Source organism: Choristoneura fumiferana, chromosome 8 (genome assembly GCF_025370935.1).
Source record: "Choristoneura fumiferana chromosome 8, NRCan_CFum_1, whole genome shotgun sequence".
Classification (NCBI taxonomy): domain Eukaryota; kingdom Metazoa; phylum Arthropoda; class Insecta; order Lepidoptera; family Tortricidae; genus Choristoneura; species Choristoneura fumiferana.
Genome location: NC_133479.1, coordinates 7,463,996 through 7,483,332, shown reverse-complemented (window position 1 = coordinate 7,483,332; position 19,337 = coordinate 7,463,996). Strand labels below are relative to the sequence as shown.

Here is a 19,337-nt window from a genome sequence, read left to right as displayed (position 1 = left end):
TTCAAGTTTTAAATTGGTTCGATAGGGCTTCGCTAAAGTGATAAGAATGTCTAATATTTTTGGAGTGAGATACATGTATCGTACCATTTATGAATCTGCATAACATGTCTAATTTATTGGCGTTATTTGTTTGTTTCGTTTCTAGTAATTTTTTTTCATGGCAGATGGTTAAAGTTGAAATTTTTATTTTTGAGACAACTTAAATCAAGATTAATTAAGTTTTTTTCAGCATTTTACGGTAGTTATTGACAAAATAACACACTGCACTTCTGAAGTAACTATTCACGATTCGATACACATAAAAAACTGTTATTAAAAGCTTGCCAAGTCGATGCTGGTCCAAAAAATGTCAAGACAAAGGGGAGTATCCCCAAAATCTTTATTTCGGTAATAACTCGAAAACCGTGCAACTTTTACTGGGGTCATGTTAGGTTGGTTAGGTTCCTCTTGAGCTGGCCTACCTCTGGTGTCACTGTGACGTGGTACTTCTGGGACACCCTGTATATAGAGATATAGAATTTTATAATGTACACTTCATACTGTAGATAGAAAATTTTACTCAAAGATAACGTTCCTTTATTTTTGAATACTACGTTTGAAAAGAAAGAAAACTTCTGCATTAATTTTTTTTCGAAAAATTCTCTTGCCACACCCGGGAATCAAACCGACTAAAATTTGTAATAATTACAACCTGTACTTTTATTGCATCGATCATTAGGGTCAATTATAATATAATGATTAAATCTCTAAAAGTTGCTAAAAGTTGATGAATGAGTTCACAATAATTTCATGGGCAAGCAAAAGCTAAAAGTATTCATTTACAGAGAAATAATTAAGTTGACGAGTTTAATTAGACTAATGCCCGGCAGCGCGTGGAAAATATTATTTATTTGATACTTTTGCTTCTAGCAACGGCGAGATAATTAAAATGGCACATGACGGCAACTATTAAAAATTACCTTTAGTGAAATGATTCTTTTGTTTCTTTTTGTATGTGTTTACCTCAGTTAGGGGACTTCCATAAATTAAGGTGTTTAGGGGGAGGGAGTCTCACGGAAATACATACCTACTTTTTTCCGTAAGAAACGGTGTAAAATTACGACAAAACTGAGTTTAATTTGAGCAATCGTATACATATTTCACCATTATTAACCCTTTAGCCGCCATTGTCTGAATTATAAGACAAAAATTACTCATTTCGCGGCAGAAGACAAAATGTCATATATGTAGTTTTGGCGTAGGTAGCGATACGTGCACTTACGAATGAAAACGTATTGGCGGTTAAAAGGTTAAAAAAGGCTAAATATCTATCATTCATCATTATATTAGATACATTTATAAAAAGTGACGTAGAGTAAAATATACACTTAAATTTTTCACATATTAAAAAGCAAAATATTCCTTCACTAAGGACTAGTAAGCCCGACACGTAGGTAAATTTGGGTTAGCAAGCGATACCTCTATATCTATGTGACGTCATTGTTATTTTTAGCCAGGCAGCTTGTACAAACAACTAAAATTTGTTCGTCTAAAGGCACGAATGAGAAAAAAAACAATGATTTGTCGTCTTACAAGCCTGGACAGGTAAATGCGGACGAGGGGTAAACACGTTCCGAGCGAGCCCCTGTTTGTGCGGAGACTGAAATTGGATTTAGAGAATGTGATTTGGATCAAACTTATTCTTACGATCAATAAACATAATCATAGGCAATAATTTTGTGTGTCGTAGCGAAGTTTGATTCGCTATTGATTTATCGCAAAACGAATAGCCGAATGAATGAACCTGAAATTAAAATCAATTTGTATTTCATAATCATGTCATGACATGTTCATTCAGGAATTATTGTAAATAAATTTAAATAATGTTGTCAATCAACTATTTTATAAAGCAAGACGTGTTAAAATACATTGACGCACTGTAAGGCCAAGAATGTGGCTGAGCGGATGCTTCACGTTTTTATAGCGTACCTTCACACACTTCCACAGAGCTGACCACTAACATGAGTTTACAGTGACCGTACCTCGATAGCGACGGCGTAAATTATTTTTCTCAAAAATGACCGTAAAAGTTGACATTATTCTTTACATATCAGAAGGTGAAGTGCATAGTTTATGGTCAGCGAAAAATTAAAAAGTTAAAACGATTGCAGGCGCGCTAGCTCGACAATAATGAATTAGTGCGCCTGCAATCAGTCACATTTTTTTTAAAGTTAAAAAGGCCATGGCAATATTGGCACAAGTCGTATACATACAGCCAAGTCTAATGGCCGGTATCAGATATTTTGTTGGAACAACGAACTTTTTCTATTGGGTCTGAAATAGCTTGTGGTGTTTTCGGTGGAAAAATACACCTGCAGTTTATTTTTTAATGAAAAAAGGCGGGAAAGCATAAGAAAAATATTGGAATAAAATTAAATTTTACAATATATTTTGAGAAAAAGTTTATTCTATTTCAGAATTATTCACCATTTTGAGAAAAGCTTTATATTAGTCTCGGCTGGAATAGCAATTGCTGGCTTCGTATTAGTTAAACGGACTCGCAAGCTCGTCCGTTTAATACTCATACTCAGCCAGCAATTGCCTACTTCCAGGCCACGACAATAATCTACTATGTAGAGGCGCTGTACAATTCTCCATACAAATAATTTTCGCCGTCGCTATCGAGTACGGTCACTGTAAACTCATGGTAGTGGTTCTAAAAACGCTAACGCGGTGCTACGCGTCAAAACAGTGACGCATGAGCCACTGTGGTTACTCCTTTACTTCACAATCGTATAAGTATTTTAAGTAGTTGCAACTTCGCAATCGTTTAAGTAATTGCAACCGTACCTACTTGCCTATAATATTTCATAGTTCATTCAACTGAAACTTAATTTACTTGAAATTTCTATAAGTACTCCGTCATTAAACCAGCTTCAAATCAAGGAGCAAAATCAGTTTACTCGTCTTTTTATTTGTCCTTTCTAAAAGACGATAAAGAATCCCGACAAAGATTGATTTAATACTCTGCTTTGACTTCGTAACAAATCCGTTTGCCTAGGAGAAAATTTCAGTCCAATTATTTGGCAGTCCATCAGAAAACCAAGAAAATGGCTAATATTTATTGCTTTTGCAAAAAATGGATCGAAAATATTTGAACTATGTTTAAGGTCTGTGAAAGAACAACAAAATCATTGCATTGGGTGTCTCTTAATGTAGTAAAATATAACTGTGAATACTCCCTAAGTAATTTATTGGAATAACGATCTTTTCCATATATTTCGGTCTTTTATGCGAAGTAGATTTAGAATGTTATATTTTATTTATCGACTAGTTTTAACTAATAGTACCTACCTACTAAATGTACTTAGATGATATTTTTTTAGTTTTTTTCGTTTTTATTAGAAATATTATTCGCTTGTGTAACGAAATATTTTCAGTTTTTTTTTAAATAATAAACGCAGGTCCTAAACCTTGCAGCCATTTTAGCGTGAAAAGATAACAAAAGAAATACTGTAGATAGATACTTATTACCTAATAGGATTCTTAATCCAAAATTAAGCCGGAATGTTGGAAAACTATGCAGCAATTTAGGGTAAAAGAATTAAGAAAGCACGGCACGGTATAATAAAGTGTTCCATTGAATTAATACAGAGGCTTCGTGCGGCGCCGCGGCTGACGCGCGAGTCACGCGAACCTCGGATTTTGTCATTGGCCTATCGATTGTTGTCCAATGAGGGCTATCGCGTATTAATTCGCCGCTAGAGGCGCTAGTGTAGCGTGAGGTCTCCGAAATGTCAAATCTCAGTAGTTTTTGGGTGAGCTACGCGGGTTTATTTATAATTAGAATAATTTTTTATCACCTGAAATTAATTATGGCAATTATGCGTTACGGGGCAATGAATGTCTGTGTTTTGAGACAGTTTTGTCTTTCGGAAGCTTTTGCCCTCCCTTTTTTGCCGAACAAAACGGGACTACGCAACGCTGTGGCTGTTGCTCGATATTTTTATGGTACGGTTTTGAGGTTTATTAAATATGATTTTAATCTAAACTTTGTTTTCACGCCCGTAATAACCGACTTTGAAAGCCACACCTAAAAACCTCACGCAACAGTGGCGCCATCTAGAAAGACAAAAAACGATAGCCCTCATTGCGGACTACATCAGCGACATCAGCGAACGATGCCATGTTAGTGTATGAATGATCCTGGCTTTTCGCGGAGAATATTTTTCTCAAGTTTTTAATTTCCCGACTGTCTCATTGGACGAACGATTTTTTTTCCGAAATTTTACCATTCAGGATGTATTTCGAGCCCCTATATCACAAAAGTTACAAGTACTACAATCCCATCCCACTAATATTTTAAATGCGAAAGTTTGTAAATCTGTTTGTTTGTTTATTTGTTTGTTACTTCATCACGTCTAAACCGCTAAACCGATTTAGATGAAATTCGGTATACAGGTAGTGAGTCCCGGGGAAGGACATAGGATAGTTCTTATCCCGGAAAATTGCATAGTTCCCGCGGGATACTTAGCTAACAGAATTCTACGCGGACGGAGTAGCGGGTAACGGATAGTTTTAGATAAATGTCACTTTTTATTACAAGCTCTTATTTAGTTTCACCTTTCCCGTTGTCTGTCTGTCTGTCTGTCTATCTTGAAAAGTATCTTGTCTGTAATCAAATCTTGCAAGTTAAATTTGACAAACTTTCAGTAGTCAGATTGACTTGAAATTTGGAATACTTATGTAAACCGCGTGACAATACAATAATCTAGTAGTGACATTATGGTAGTCTAGCCAGGATCGTCTCCGCAGGACGGAACTCTTCAACAGTTAATAGCATCGACTTGAAATTTAGTATGCAAATGTAGTTTGGGAGACAATGCAAGTACAGTCAACAAAAAGTACAGTCAGCAAAAAAAGCTTGTATTAAAAATGGAATGTTTATGGCTAGGTTATTTGTATGCAAAAATTGAAGAGTTGTAGAACTTGTAACTTTTGTGGTATAAAGGGCAGGACTATCCTCTAGAATCCCTTTAATTATAATCTTCATTAAGCCGCATACTATGTTTATAGCCGCAAAAATCCAAAAGCCAATTAAGTAGGTAAGTTTTTGAAGGTAAAACTTTTAAAAATACTCACGATATTTTCCTATTTTCCCAGTTTTGTGTTAGAAAACGAATTCATTCATCCGGTCTGGCAACACTGATAGGAACACTTGCCGCCAGCGTGGCGACTGGTTGCCGGGCGCGGCGTCCCGCCATTATTGGGTATTTGTTTTCACGTTTCCTTCGGAAAAACAACGCGAAATTCATATTTATCTTGGAATGGGAGGAATTCTAATGAAAGAGAAATAAAATAGAAAATACCAGCTATTGCGTAATGTCTACATGGCATTAGTACATAGTTTTTCGTAGCGGTGCAATGTATTATTGGAAGATGAAAATGAAAGTAACGTAACGATTTTTGTATGTAGATATTTGTTTATTTATTTCGGGGATCTCGAACGCACCTCTAACGATTTTGATAAAAAAGTATGGCTACCTATGTAGGGGATTTTCTAAAGTTAAACCGCCATAGCCTAGTCGATCTGAAATCAGGCTCTCACCTCTTAGTTTTGGGAATTTTTCATATATGCGCCATAACTACCATGAGATTTTCTATAAAGGAAAAGATCGTGAGGTAAACCTCATAAATTTACCTACGAAGCAGTCATCGTGTGTGTAAAGCTCCTAATTCGGATTGGGCCCTTCTAAAAAGGAGATCTGTGACCAGCACTGGGACGTAGACCGGAAATGAAACTAAATAATGTTTGATGGGTCTGCATACCCGAGACGGTTATTAATGAATTAACCCTCTAACGGTTAGGGACCAACCCTTAAGTATAGGAAAATACGAATGGATTTTCATATCAGTACGTTACAGTATTGTGACCACATCATCCATTTTATTCCGCCGATTTTTTACGCTTCGTGTGATTTAACGCACACCTTTTCACTTGCCGCCTCGTAAATCACGTGGGCCTTAAAACATACCCATGAAAGCCTGTTTCCGATTACGGTGGAGTCCTAATACGTAATAAGTTTTTGTATAGGTATGGTTTTTTTTGACGGACTGGTTGCTGCTTCTGATAGCTTTTACAGCTTATCGGAGAAAAGGCAAGCTGCCAAAAGGGCCGTTCAGTTGTATAATATTTTTAAATCGAATTAGGAGTCGAAGTGGTGGTAGATCATCATCTATCACCATCATTTTACAAGCTTATATTTAGTTTCACCTGTCCCGTTCTCTGTCTTTCTATCTGTCTGTCTGTCTGTGCAAGTTAGTAAATTTGACCAACTTCCAGTAGTCAGATTGACTTGAAATTTGGAATACTTATGTAATTGGCGTGACAATACAATAATCTATTAGTGACATTCTGGTAGTCTAGCCAGGATCGTCTCCGCAGGACGGAACTCTTCAACGGTTAATATAGCATCGACTTGAAATTTGGTATGCAAATGTAGTTTGGGTGACAATGCAAGTACGTCAACAAAAAGTACAGTCAGCAAAAAAAGCTTGTATTAAAAATGAAATTTTTATGGTTAGGTCATCAGATGGAACTGAACACAACTTCTTCACAAACTCTTCCGAAACGGCTAGACCAATTTTTGTTTTTTTTTGTGTATTTGGTAGGTCTGGGAATAGGACGGAAACTATTTTCCATACTTCTACGTAGACGGAGTCGCGGGCAACAGCTAGTATTTTATAGAATTATTTTAAATAAAGGTTTTTGCGACAGGCTAGTTGCGCTTGTTAGTACGGTCGGTTCCCTAACTATGTATCCACTTTTTCATACTAGATGCAAAGAAAAGATGATACTTATGTTAGGGCACCGACTGTACCTAGGTGTACCTATCATGAGGTCCGAACTTTGATATTTGTGTTACGTTTGTGATTGATTAAATTAAGAGCGTTTATACCTGCTGAGCTGGCAACGTTGCATTTTTAGGGCTCCGGAGCTAAAATGGCAAAAACAGAACCCTTTTAGTTTCGCCATGTCTGTCTGTCTGTCTGTCTGTCCGTCCGCGGCTTTTCTCAGGGACTATAAACGCTAGCAAGCTGTAATTTAGCACGATCATTTATGTAAACTATGCCGACAAAATGGTACAATAAAAAATTCAAAAAAAAAATTTTTTTGTACCTTCCATAGACGTAGTGGGGGTGGTTTTTTTTCTCATCCAATCTTGTAGTATGGGGTATCGTTGGATAGGTCTTTTAAAACCATTAGGGGTTTGCTTCAACGATTTTTCGTTTCAGTGATTCGTTTGCAAAATATTCAACTTCAAAGAGCAAGTTTTCATTAAAATCGAGCGTCCCCCCACCTCTAAAATGTAAGCCGGTGGATGGAAAAATTTGAAAAAATTCAGGATGGTAGTAAGTATATCAAACTTACAAGGAAAACTATAACGATTAAGTTTTCTTGAGAATTATTAGTAGTTTAAGAGTACCTAAACAGCAGCCTAAGGTATAAAATATACCTAAACTTGGAATATTCCGTACAAAATACGAAATCCTTTGAAGAATATTACTTAATTTTTTCGTAATGGCTACGGAACCCTATTGCGGGCGTGTCCGACACGCTCTTGGCCGGTTTTGTTAAAGAATATAAAAGTCTATCACGAATAATTATTGGAGTAGACACATTAACTATATTAAGAAGTGTTCTAGCAGACCACATTTTTAATTTTCATTAAATTTTTATGGTATAATCGAGAAAAACTAACAAAAATGCAACTTTGCCAGGTCAGCAGGTATAAACGCTCTTAACTAAATCAGCCAATCGTGATTCGTGAGCAAGACTGCCACGTTAAACAGATATATACTAACTCAATGTGGCTTACAAATGTTTCCACACATTAATCGATGTTTAAAATCTATGGCGTCAAAGGCGTAGCTACTGTATTGATCAAAAATTCTGATGATGATGATGAATATGATTATATACACCGTGTTATTTTTGATATCCGTTAACTTTAAGGGGACAATCTATAGGTCAAATGAAGTTAATTTCTCTAAGACACTAGGGGCCTAATCTTACAGTTTAATAGATAATCAAGAGGTAAGATACTTAATTACTAGCAGTAAAACAGCGTCAAGGTTCTTAATTTATGATTTTTTTTTCAAAGTCCATAACTAATCCGTGTTTAATTCACACATATTTAATAAAAGAAAGTTGTTAAGTTTGTTTATTTTACAATTTAACAATTAACAATGGATGTGAAGCTATTATTATGCAAGAAAAAAATATTTCTATTTTGTTTTTTTTTTTCAATTTCGCGAAATAGTTAATTATCAGACTTCATATCAATTAACTGAGTCGTCTGCCGAAGTTAACGGATATCAAAAAAAAACCGGTGTAGGTATATAGGTATAACCAAGCGGCCAAAGTGGTAAAATATAATTTAGTTTTTTTTTATATACCTCTCAACCTCTCCTACACGTATAGCGGTTTTATTTTTCATTATCTAAAGGCCAGTTTTTTATAAAAGTAGAAAATACAGTGCTTTCGAAAGTTTTTCTAAAACCTTGTAATTTTTCGAGCTCGCTATTTCATTTCGTGGCGGATTTACGAAAGGCATAAAAAGCAAGTTTAGAACTACGCAGCTGCTGGTGGCATGTGGAGCATATTACCGCAATCCGGATCCACCAGGCTCAGCTGGCTCGCAGCGTATCTCTAGGGTGCCGATTTTGAGGCTCGAGCCCAGAAAAATAATTATAATATATATCCTCGTATGACCCACGTCAAATTTCAATAAATATAATATTTGACACTTGATATCAATCCGTAACATATGCTATTTTCTTTGACGTGCGAATGTCCTAAATTTAGGACATTTGGCCTAACGACCACAAATACTTAATTTCTGCACTAGTGTCACGATACTAACTAATAAATTAAAGAGACGAAATAGGTACCTAAGTACTAACTTACAAGCTTTTATTCAACTTGTAATGTTCAGTTAATTGATATTTTATGGTTTAATCTAGCAAATCAAATTACAGCCGCTTCTAATTATCGATCGATAATGCAAATAGGTACAATCAATAAAAATACAGACAGCAAAATGCATTGTATTCAAATGTTTTATTTACAAAACCTTTTATTATTGCAGTCTTTTATTTTTATTTACGTCTGTTGTTCATCTTTTCAGCATTTAAAAAAATACTTAACACAGTTTTCCATCATTAATGATATTTTCGTACGAGCGCGGGATCTCGAAAATCGGCCCCTGCTCCTATTTCTATTGCACTTTCCAGCCTGGTGACTTGATTGCACTCTCGTTCGCTTCTCACATGCTTCAAGCCAGATATAGATACGAAACGTCCACAACTCACCGCTTTTCCAGCCGGTATCATTGCGATTTAAAAGTATTCCACTTCACTTTTCTCTGCCCCAATAGAAGAAGAATGGAACAGAGTAAAAAATCAATGAAAGTGCTTTACTTGCTTAGCTACATCTTGCAACACATGGGTGTTTACGCAGCGCCTCCACCTCCACACTACAAGAACATATACAAATAAAATCACAAAAACCCAATCACCTTGAGGTCCCGCGTTCGGATCCTGGCCGGGGCAGATATCTGTATGAATAATCCGAATGTTTTTTCTCGGGTCTTGGATGTTTAATATGTATTTATTTATACAAGTACATGTTTATCCGTTGCCTAATCCATAGCACAAGCTTTGCTTAGTTTGGGACTAGGTCAATTGGTGTCAATTGGTGTCAAGTGTCCCATTATATTTATTTATTTATTTATATCACCACCACCACACTACACTGACGCGTTTCGAAATCAACCGTGCGCCATGCTACTCGTATCAGATGTTAGGCCAACGAACTAAAGCAAATATTTAAATTTTTCGTTGTAAATCCGCAATTACCCACCAAACTTCTCACAAATACCTATAAACAAACGAGTAAAAATCGCTTGGATATCTCTTTTTATGTGAAAATACGCGATGTCAGTGCTCTGCTCATCCGCTAACTGGATTATAATAACTCTGTGCGCAAAACTCACGAGCAAGGGATTCTGATATTATCACGAAACTCCTTAATCCTTACAACGGGTATGAATTGAGTCTTTTGTATCCGAACAAAGACATGATTTAATATACAATTGTGAGACAGACTTTTTTCTTATATAAATTTAGGGTTTAGAATTTAGAATGTAGGAAAGTAGCAGTGCCCTGACATTAGGCATCATGTAGGTACTGGCATGTTTACTTTAAGTCCTACAATAATTGAACAATGAATATGGAATAATACACGGGCAGTAGGTACTCGTAATTCGTTGTTTAGATATTTTTTTATAAAATAATGTACTTAACCTCCTAAGGCTCAACGGCCTATTTTTAGGACCAGAAAGCGTACTCTTTCCGGCCCAACTAAATATATCCACCCAAGGTCCTAAAACTATGACATAGACTAAAGACACGTCCGGTGCATCAAAATATGCGTGAATCGGAATTATACTTTCTTAAATATGTCGCTGATGATATTGATCGTTGATATTACAATCCCAAGTTCTGGGCTGCAAGCACATGTACCTAAAATTAGGACACTGGGTCGCTATTACAAATGTCCTAAAAATAGATTGGACCAGGAGGTTAATTGTTTAATTTGATTATATGGAAGTAAATAATTTAATCTTTTAAACTCATTATTCAAATTCAAAATTCAAATTCAAATTCAAAATTCAAATGATTTATTCAGTAAATAGGCCGCAATGGGCACTTTTACACGTCATTTTTTTAAACTACCAGCGCTTTCGGAAAGACCATCATTGCCAAGAAGAATGCGCCGCAAGAAACTTGGCAGAAAGTCATTTTTTCATCAAAATATAATTACAAATAAAATACTTAAAAACTATATTATACAATTAAAGAAAAAAAATACAAAAAATAATAATAAAAAATATAAAAAATAAAATATAATAATAATAAATAATAAAATAATGATATGATAAGCTTAGTGCGACTGTAACCATCGAAAGAATCGATAAAATTGATTTTTTATAATTTAAATTATAACATAAGAAGCGCTGTGCTTTAAATCCATTGAGCTCAGAGAAAGAGAAAAGCCTTTTGATTGTGGTTAAATCATGATAGGAAAATTCAATAGGTATTGGCAGCGTGTCATTCAAAAAGGTTTTCGTCAAACAATGATCAACTAAAGCGACGCGTCCGCCTTGCATAGCAACCCGAATTATACCGGATGTGGCCTGTAATACGATCAAATAATTTAAACATAGGTCGTACTCGTCAAACTGAACAACATTAGTTCAGCGACTTATAAAAATAATGGAGTCTTTAATAATCACTGAATCGAAAAATCGTTTTAGCTATATCCTTATGGTTTTAAAATACCTATCCAACGATACCCCACACTATAGGGTTGGATGAGAAAAATAAAACCACCCCACGGCTAAGTTTGATTGAGAATGATTAGTAGTTTAATAGTAAATAGCAGCCTAAGGTATAAAATATACCTAAACTTGGAAGATTCCGTATAAAATACGAAATCCTTAGAAAAATATTTATTACTTATTTTTTTCGTAATAGCTACGGAACCCTATTTTAGGCGTGTCCGACACGCTCTTGGCCGGTTTTTGTTCAATGTACGCCATCCTAGAACTCAACTGACGTCGCCTGTCACGGTACAAACATCAAGCATTTTGCTTTACATTGCTCCTTCGAATAAACTTTAAAGTGTAATAAAATAAAAAAACTAATTATTTTTAAAAGTCGCTGAACTAATGTTGTTCAGTTTGTCGAGTACGATCTATGTTTTAATTATTTGCTCGTATTACAGGCCACACCCGGTATTATGTCTGTGTCTCACGGTAGTTTTAACTACTATTGTGAGACACAGCATAATATACGAGTAGGTAGTGCCAGGAGAGTTGAAATGAATGATTTCACACACAACTACAGCATTTTGACATTTACTCATTCATATCATTCATTCTCCTTTTGTGCTATCGGTTCTTTTTATGTGTGTGTGTAATCATTCAATTCAACTCTCGTGGCACTATCTATAATTAAACACGGAAATGAAGGAAAGCCAACTGTGAAGTCACTCACGCACGGTTGACTTTCCGTTCGAACTCACCTTGAAAAGGAACCACGGATAGACTCGAAACATGTTAGACATAACTCCACGTGAGTGACCCTTGTATCTATTTTAATACACATAATAAAACATGCATAGATAGATAAATAGATACATAGCAACATGTACCACTTGTGAATAAACCAACTACAATTTTCTTATACCAGATGACAGGTCCCCAAGCATACTTAGATAGCAAAAAAAAAGTTAAAGCCTTAGCTCTATCCTACTAATCATTTTTTATTACGAAAGTTTGGATGTTGTTTGGAAATTTGTTACTCCGTCACGCAAATGCGGCTCAAGAGATTTGAATGAGATTTGGCACACAAATAATTTCTACCTTGGATGAACACATGGGATACCTACTTTGACTCCGAAAATTTTCATTGTTCCCGCGAATAGCAAAATTAATTCTTCGCAGATAAAGTTACGGGTAGCAGTTAGTATTACATACATATTTTTGAAAAATACGTTTCCAGTAGCCTAAGAACCATAATTTCGTAGCCAGTAGCATACGATTATGCGACAAGTCAGTTGATAACTTAACCACACTTTGAGCCACGATTTTTACTAGAACGATTATCTGCTGTATCATAAAAAAATAACGTAGATAACTACCAAAGCAAAATCGATAAAGGGGCGGTGGCACAACTACCTAGACAACAAGCAAATATTTCTGGCTCAAACGTTATTTTGACATATGCTTGATTTACTCAGTTCCCTGCCGCAATAATTCAACTTTATGTACTTGTTTGTTTTCTGCTTAGACGTTTTCTGCTTTTGGCACGCAAAGTTAACGTGTGAAGGTGCGATCTAAGTATGGAGTCATATTTCCTCCGTATAATTTAATATTACTTATATAGGTACCGTGTTTGTCGATGTCATAGATAAAATTTCTATAATATATAGTATTTTCTACATAACACATTTTTACTTTTTCTACTTAGTTCCTGAACTACTCAAACCTAGTGATAGCACGCCGCACGCCCAACTCTAAAGGTTTTACTTTTATTATAGTATCTTATATTTAGGGGTCCTTGCGGATAAACTTCGACCCGTAGGGATCTTTTGTGTAAGTAAGTAAGAGGTTGTTACCACTCTGTAGTCTTTGGAGCCGCACGCACGTAGTACCTACATCATTCATAATAATGTCGCCGTATCATAGTGTGAGCTAAATACGAAATATACCTACTCAGCGGCACTAAATTTGGCCCACCCTTCATACAAAATTACCGATTCTGCATACATTTGAGGGCCAGATTTTTTGCCGCACAGTATATTTATGCTATACGTGGCAGTGGTAGTGCCTATAACAAGTCACTGATGTAATACACTTCAAGGTAACGTGTTCCTTAAGTCACAACCTTTTGTCTTGCTGCGTCGCAATCACCATGTGCAAGATTGCTATGACTGTGCGGCGTATGCGTGTACTATTCGTGCAAAACATTCCATCTATCCCAGCCTATATACGTCCCACTGCTGGACACAGGCCTCCTCTGAGAACAAGAGGGCTTGGGCCATAGTTCCCACGCGGGCCCAGTGCGGATTGGGAACTTCACACGCACCATTGAATTGCTTCGCAGGTCAGTGCAGGTTTCCTTACGATGTTTTCCTCCACCGCAAAGCTCGTGGTAAATTTCAAATGTAATTCCGCCATGAATTTCGAAAAACTCAGAGGTGGGAGCCGGGGTTTGAACCCACGACGACTCTCTGCTTGAGAGGCGATAGGTCAAACCACTAGGCCATCACGGCTTCTCGTGTAAAACATTGTATGTAGATAATTTATTGAATCAGGCGTTACTTTGCGGTAGTCCTAGCAATGAACTGAAACAATTACTTTGCTCACCCGCGACCTTAAGCCGAGTTTAGACTTGCAAGAAAAATCGTGCATGTTGCAAAACATTGTGGCGCTTGATTGACCACTACAAACTCGTTGGCTTTACGGCCTCGCACTACGCTTTACGAACTTGCACGATTTCTCTTGCAAGTCTAAACTCGGCTTTATGATATGATAGGGTGAGGGCACCAGTCATGGACAGGAACCATTAATGGAATATTTTTTCCGCTAACCCAATATTAAGAAACGGGCGCTACTTTTTCTAAAACTAATAACACTTATGTGCAGATAACTGATGATCATAACTGGTAAAGTTCATAAATGGTGAGCTATAAGGCATTGAATCCTTGCTGTCCATTACTGGATACTACTGTGCTTTACGTGTCCATGATTGGTGCCGTCACCCTAGCTACGTTTATGCAAGACATGTGTGTTCATGCAATTCCTCCACCTCCACACTGTAAGAACACACACAAATCACACAAACCCATCTATCACCGCACTACATTGACACGTTTCGAACTCAACCGAACTCATCTTTAGAGTAATACAACCGTTCACCATGCTACCAGTGCCCTTAGTGTAAGTTTTCGGTTATAAAATACGTCTCGATCGCGTTCGCGTTAAAATCTCTATTTGTATGGAAACACAAACATCGCAAACGTTCCGCTAGAGGCGCTGTTCGTGTTTCCATATAAATTGAGATTTTAACGCGAACGCGATCGAGACGTATTTTGTAACCGAAAACTTAAACTAAGGGCACTGATGTTAGACTGAAAAATGTATGTTAATGTCGCTGTTTTTCACGTGTGGTTGTTCATTGATCTGGACCTCCACAAAATAGGTAAAGCCTGAGTTAATCAAATCACGATGTCCCTTGTTAACTACTGTTTATCTTTGCAGGTGCTTTCTGGGCTGTACGTGGGCAACTACCGAGACTCAAAGGACCCCGTGCAGCTCGATCGGCATAAAATAACGCACATATTGTCTATTCACGACGCCGCCCGCCGGTTGCATTCCGTAAGTAATTCTTATTTCTACGGTAGTGATTGAAAGGAAAAATTAAAAACATTTGTTCGTAACATTACAAAAAAAAAATACGTATCACGCTTACGAAATGGTCCCAAATCCAATGGTTTGGAAGTTTAGTTACGCCCTTACCATACATTGACCGCGCCGAAATGTGTCAACTCCGAAATGAGTGAGCTGACTTAGAAATGTTGGCAATTACCGTAAGACAGAAAGAGATGGTACTACTTTCTCAGTACCTTGCCGTAGCGTCTAAATGTTACTTCACTTTTTCGCCGCTAAGGCATATCTAAACTTCTAAATCTTTGCCCAAATCAGCATAATGGCGCCCTTGCGGATAACGCTGGTCTTCCTTTGGGACAGTCAGGACTCCATACATTTAAAAAGAAACACATGTATGTGTGTAAGATTGTGTTGTGTTTTCAAGCCGTCTTTAGGAATCATGGTATTAAAATATTGATTCGTCGGTTTTAGGAATTATGGTATTAAAATATTAATTACAAGAACATAGGTAGATGCATCAATTGTGTCGACCAAATTTATCTTGTTACGTCCCTGGGATAACTCTAGTATAGTTTCTAGAGGTTTTCTCTGGTTAAAATTCATCGAGCGTACATTTTTGTCTTAGTTACAAGCCCACTATTTTATGAACTATCTCCTAAGCGCATTAGTAGCATAAGTATACGGATGTGGCCTGTAACACGAGCAAATAGGTAATTAGATCGTACTCGTCAAACTGAACAACATTAGTTCAGCGACTTTAAAAATAATTTTCCCGACACTGCTCGAAAATGTGGCCATAGATACCTAGACCTAAATCCAGTACCTAAAACTGCCTATATACGAGTATGTACATTTAACAGCCGACTCATTTATCGCTCGCAAAACACGACAACAATGTAACACATTACGAAAACAGGTCGTATCAATATATGTATTTCATAATATGATACGACTTTTTCGAATATAATTTGTGAATTTCATTCCTGGCGTGCTGAGCTGGCGTGCTGGCTGGGTGCTGAGACGGCCTTCAAACTAACTCGTTCATCTATTTCTCACTTTCGTGCCTCTACAACAATGTACTATAGTTTTATTTTTATTACACTTTAGTTTATTCGAAGCAGCAATGTAAAGCAAAACGTTTGATGTTTGTAGCGTGACAGGCGACGTCAGTTGGGTTCTAGGATGGTGCACATTGATAACAATTGGTATTTAATTTGTATGAAAAAGGGAAAGTCTAAAGACTCCATTATTTTTCAAAATTAATTAATTTCGCTGAATTAAAATGTCGTTCAGCTTGACGAGTACGATCTGTGTTTTAATTATTTGCTCGTATAACAGGCCACACCCATATTAAGTACAACAGTTTTTTTTTAAACTCTGTCACTGTCGTGTCTTGGACAACGGGACAGAATAACAAACAAGAAGTTTATTAATTTTACGTATAAGTATAAGTTTATTATTATTACGCAAGACGCTAGACGGAAAAGATTTTTTTTGGAGAATTTTCGGATATTTTAAATTGCAAAAAAACATAACGGGAACGCTGCTCACGATTTCAAGCGGCTAATTGCACTTTAAACGTATCACAAACCGCTTACGAAGCATTCTTCCTAAACACACGAAATAAAAAGTCTGTGCACATATTTGATCAGCCCTCGGCACAAAGTTTCGCTTGCGCCAACGAATCCCAATCGAAGGCAACTTTCTATTAAAATTGAATATTCACCAGTTCGTCTGTTACATGGTGTTCCCTTATCGTGTTCGATGAATTTTGAATTAGGTTGTCGGAACTGGGGGTTGTCTGGATAATTGGTTAAGTATTTTAGCACTTTGCGCTCAGTTGGAGTGACAGGCATTGTCAAATACGGGCCTGTGGGAGAATTATTGAGTAATTTAATGTCTGTGATTTAACCCCCTGTGTAGTCAGCCTTGCTCCTTTTTCACAGTGAAGTTTCTTGTAATTATTTTTATCTACATGCATATCATAACTTCCCTATTATATGTTCAGAAACGACTATCAAATGGCCTTTATTAAGAAACCTGGTATCTGCGGGTGCATCTTAAAGTTCACATTAAAGTACAGTGCGTCTTAATGTTTACATTAAAGTATCGGTAATACTTTTTTTAACAATGCATATCTGTACATATTGTAGAAAACTTATGACATGCATGTTGATAATAATTATTATTATAAATAAAACTTTAGTTTTTTATTATCTGTTTTATTTAAGCTTTGGTAGGTTGTTATATTATTATTATTATTTATAATGCACAGGCTTATAGCTGATGCGTGCATATCATTGTTCACTTGTGTAATTGTCTTCAAAGTACTTATCAAGTCTGTTTTTAAAAGTATATTGGTTTGTAAGATATTTAATTTTATTGTATGGAATAAATGGTTTTGTTATTTATTACTAGCCTGTTGCCCGCGACTCCGTCTGCGTAGAATTTGTTTATCGCTATCCCGCGGGAACTATACAATTTTTCGGAATAAAAATAACCTATGTCCTTTCCCGAAACTCAAACTATCTTTATAACGAATTTCATCTAAATCAGTTAAGCGGTTTAGACGTGATGATGTAACTAAAAAACAAACAAACACAAACTGTCGCATTTATAATATTAGTGAGATTAACCGTCCAAAAGAGTCGTTAATACAATGGATCGCAGTTAATTGGAAAATTGTAACTATAATTGCAAAGCAACTATTATGCAATTGCTTTTGTGAAACGTGTAAGTACCTACCTGACCTTTTCAACCTACATAAATAAAGTGGCACATCTTAGGCATACGTTAATTAGACTAACAGAATACGGTAATTAGGAGTCAGCCAGGTCAGTTTAAGCCTTAACGAGAAGGCTAATGACCTGAATCCCCTTGGACCTAAAAACGTCGTGAGGCGGCGAGCGCCTAAAACAGACCAAATACTTTACCGCCGACTAAAGCCTAACGTCGTAACTTCAAACTACATATAAAAAATAAGTTTCACGCATTTACCTAGTTGATTATAGAATCTTAGTCTACATGAACTTAGTCCGCGTCCCATGGTAATTTTGAATTTTCTGGAATAAAAGAATGGAGGTTTTTCCAAGTATGATACTAGTGATAGTGTAGCTTCCTCAGAGATAATATACTAAGAAAAGAGATAAAGATAAGAAAATTCTGAGAATCAAAATTTTTATGTACCTACCTGTCTATGGCAGTAATCATCTAAAATACCCCACACCGCGTACAAAAGGAGCTCTGCTAAAACTGTATATTCACAGATATGTATAAAGTGAACCGCGGAACCGCGATGCGTGAGTTCGACTCACGTTTGGCCGGTCTTCGTACACAGAACACATGAAATATAGATGATATGTTTCGTACTGCCATTTTATTCATATAGCTGTTTTATAAAAAGATGAGACTTATTTATCATCATCATCATCATCATCTCAGCCTATATATGTCCCACTGCTGGGCACAGGCCTCCTCTCAGAACAAGAGGGCTTGGGCCATAGTTCCCGCGCGGGCCCAGTGCGGATTGGGAACTTCACACGCTTATTTATATCTGAACAAAACTACTTTCATTATGATTTATTTTTTTAAGCGAAGTAAAAGTAATCCGCAAAAAGACCTACCTAATTGATTATTTTAAAGATCGATTGTTCAACAATAATTGTGATTTTCCACCGGCGAGGCGAGACGAGACGAGGCGAGACGAGAATTGAAATTTGTATGCATTCTCGCGCGCCCGCCGAATTTTAACTACAAATTTCAATTCTTGTCTCTTCTCGTCTCGCCTCGCCGGTGGAAAACCACCTTAATACGGCATACTACCTACCTATAGAGTATTATAGGTTCCACCGGAATAAGATGAAAGCCTTAAATTAAACTTGAGTCTGCGACCGCGGAAGGATGTCTTTAAGTCGTTTTAGTTTCATCTAGCTCCGACCTTCTACTGGGATATTGAAAAATTTCTTCATATTATTCTTAAAGCGGTAAGCGGAGCTGGTATTGATAAAGATTAACACAACTAAGTTAGCTTGCTAATTGACCATTGGAGCTTTAAGGCTTCGTTTCATTAATCACTTTAAATAGTAATTAATGGTTCGCCGATTGGTATGACGGTGTAATTAAAAGCAAAGCGGTGCCAAGCGTGGCGTTAGTTAATGAGTGCCCACTAAACCGACCCTCTTCTGCCCTAATTTGCGTTCGTTGACTCGAAAAATTACCTTCATATTTTTCTTTACGCGAGCTCAAGCTACGAGTATGCTTGTTTATGATCGCTGAGTTCAGTGAACTGGATCTATTTGTTCAAAAAGTCTTGCAGGCTTTCCATCCGAACGGGAAATC

General features: G+C 36.7%; 1 protein-coding gene across 4 annotated transcripts in view; it reads left to right on the top strand.

Moving 5' to 3' along the window:
* LOC141430011 (dual specificity protein phosphatase 22-like) overlaps positions 1-19,337 on the top strand; it is a 65,326-nt gene that overhangs the window by 8,696 nt on the left and 37,293 nt on the right. For all 4 annotated transcript variants that reach the window (XM_074090546.1, XM_074090548.1, XM_074090547.1 and 1 more), the window contains exon 2: positions 14,871-14,987. In XM_074090546.1, coding sequence (XP_073946647.1) covers positions 14,871-14,987 — 117 coding nt within the window. The remainder of the gene's footprint in view (positions 1-14,870; positions 14,988-19,337) is intronic.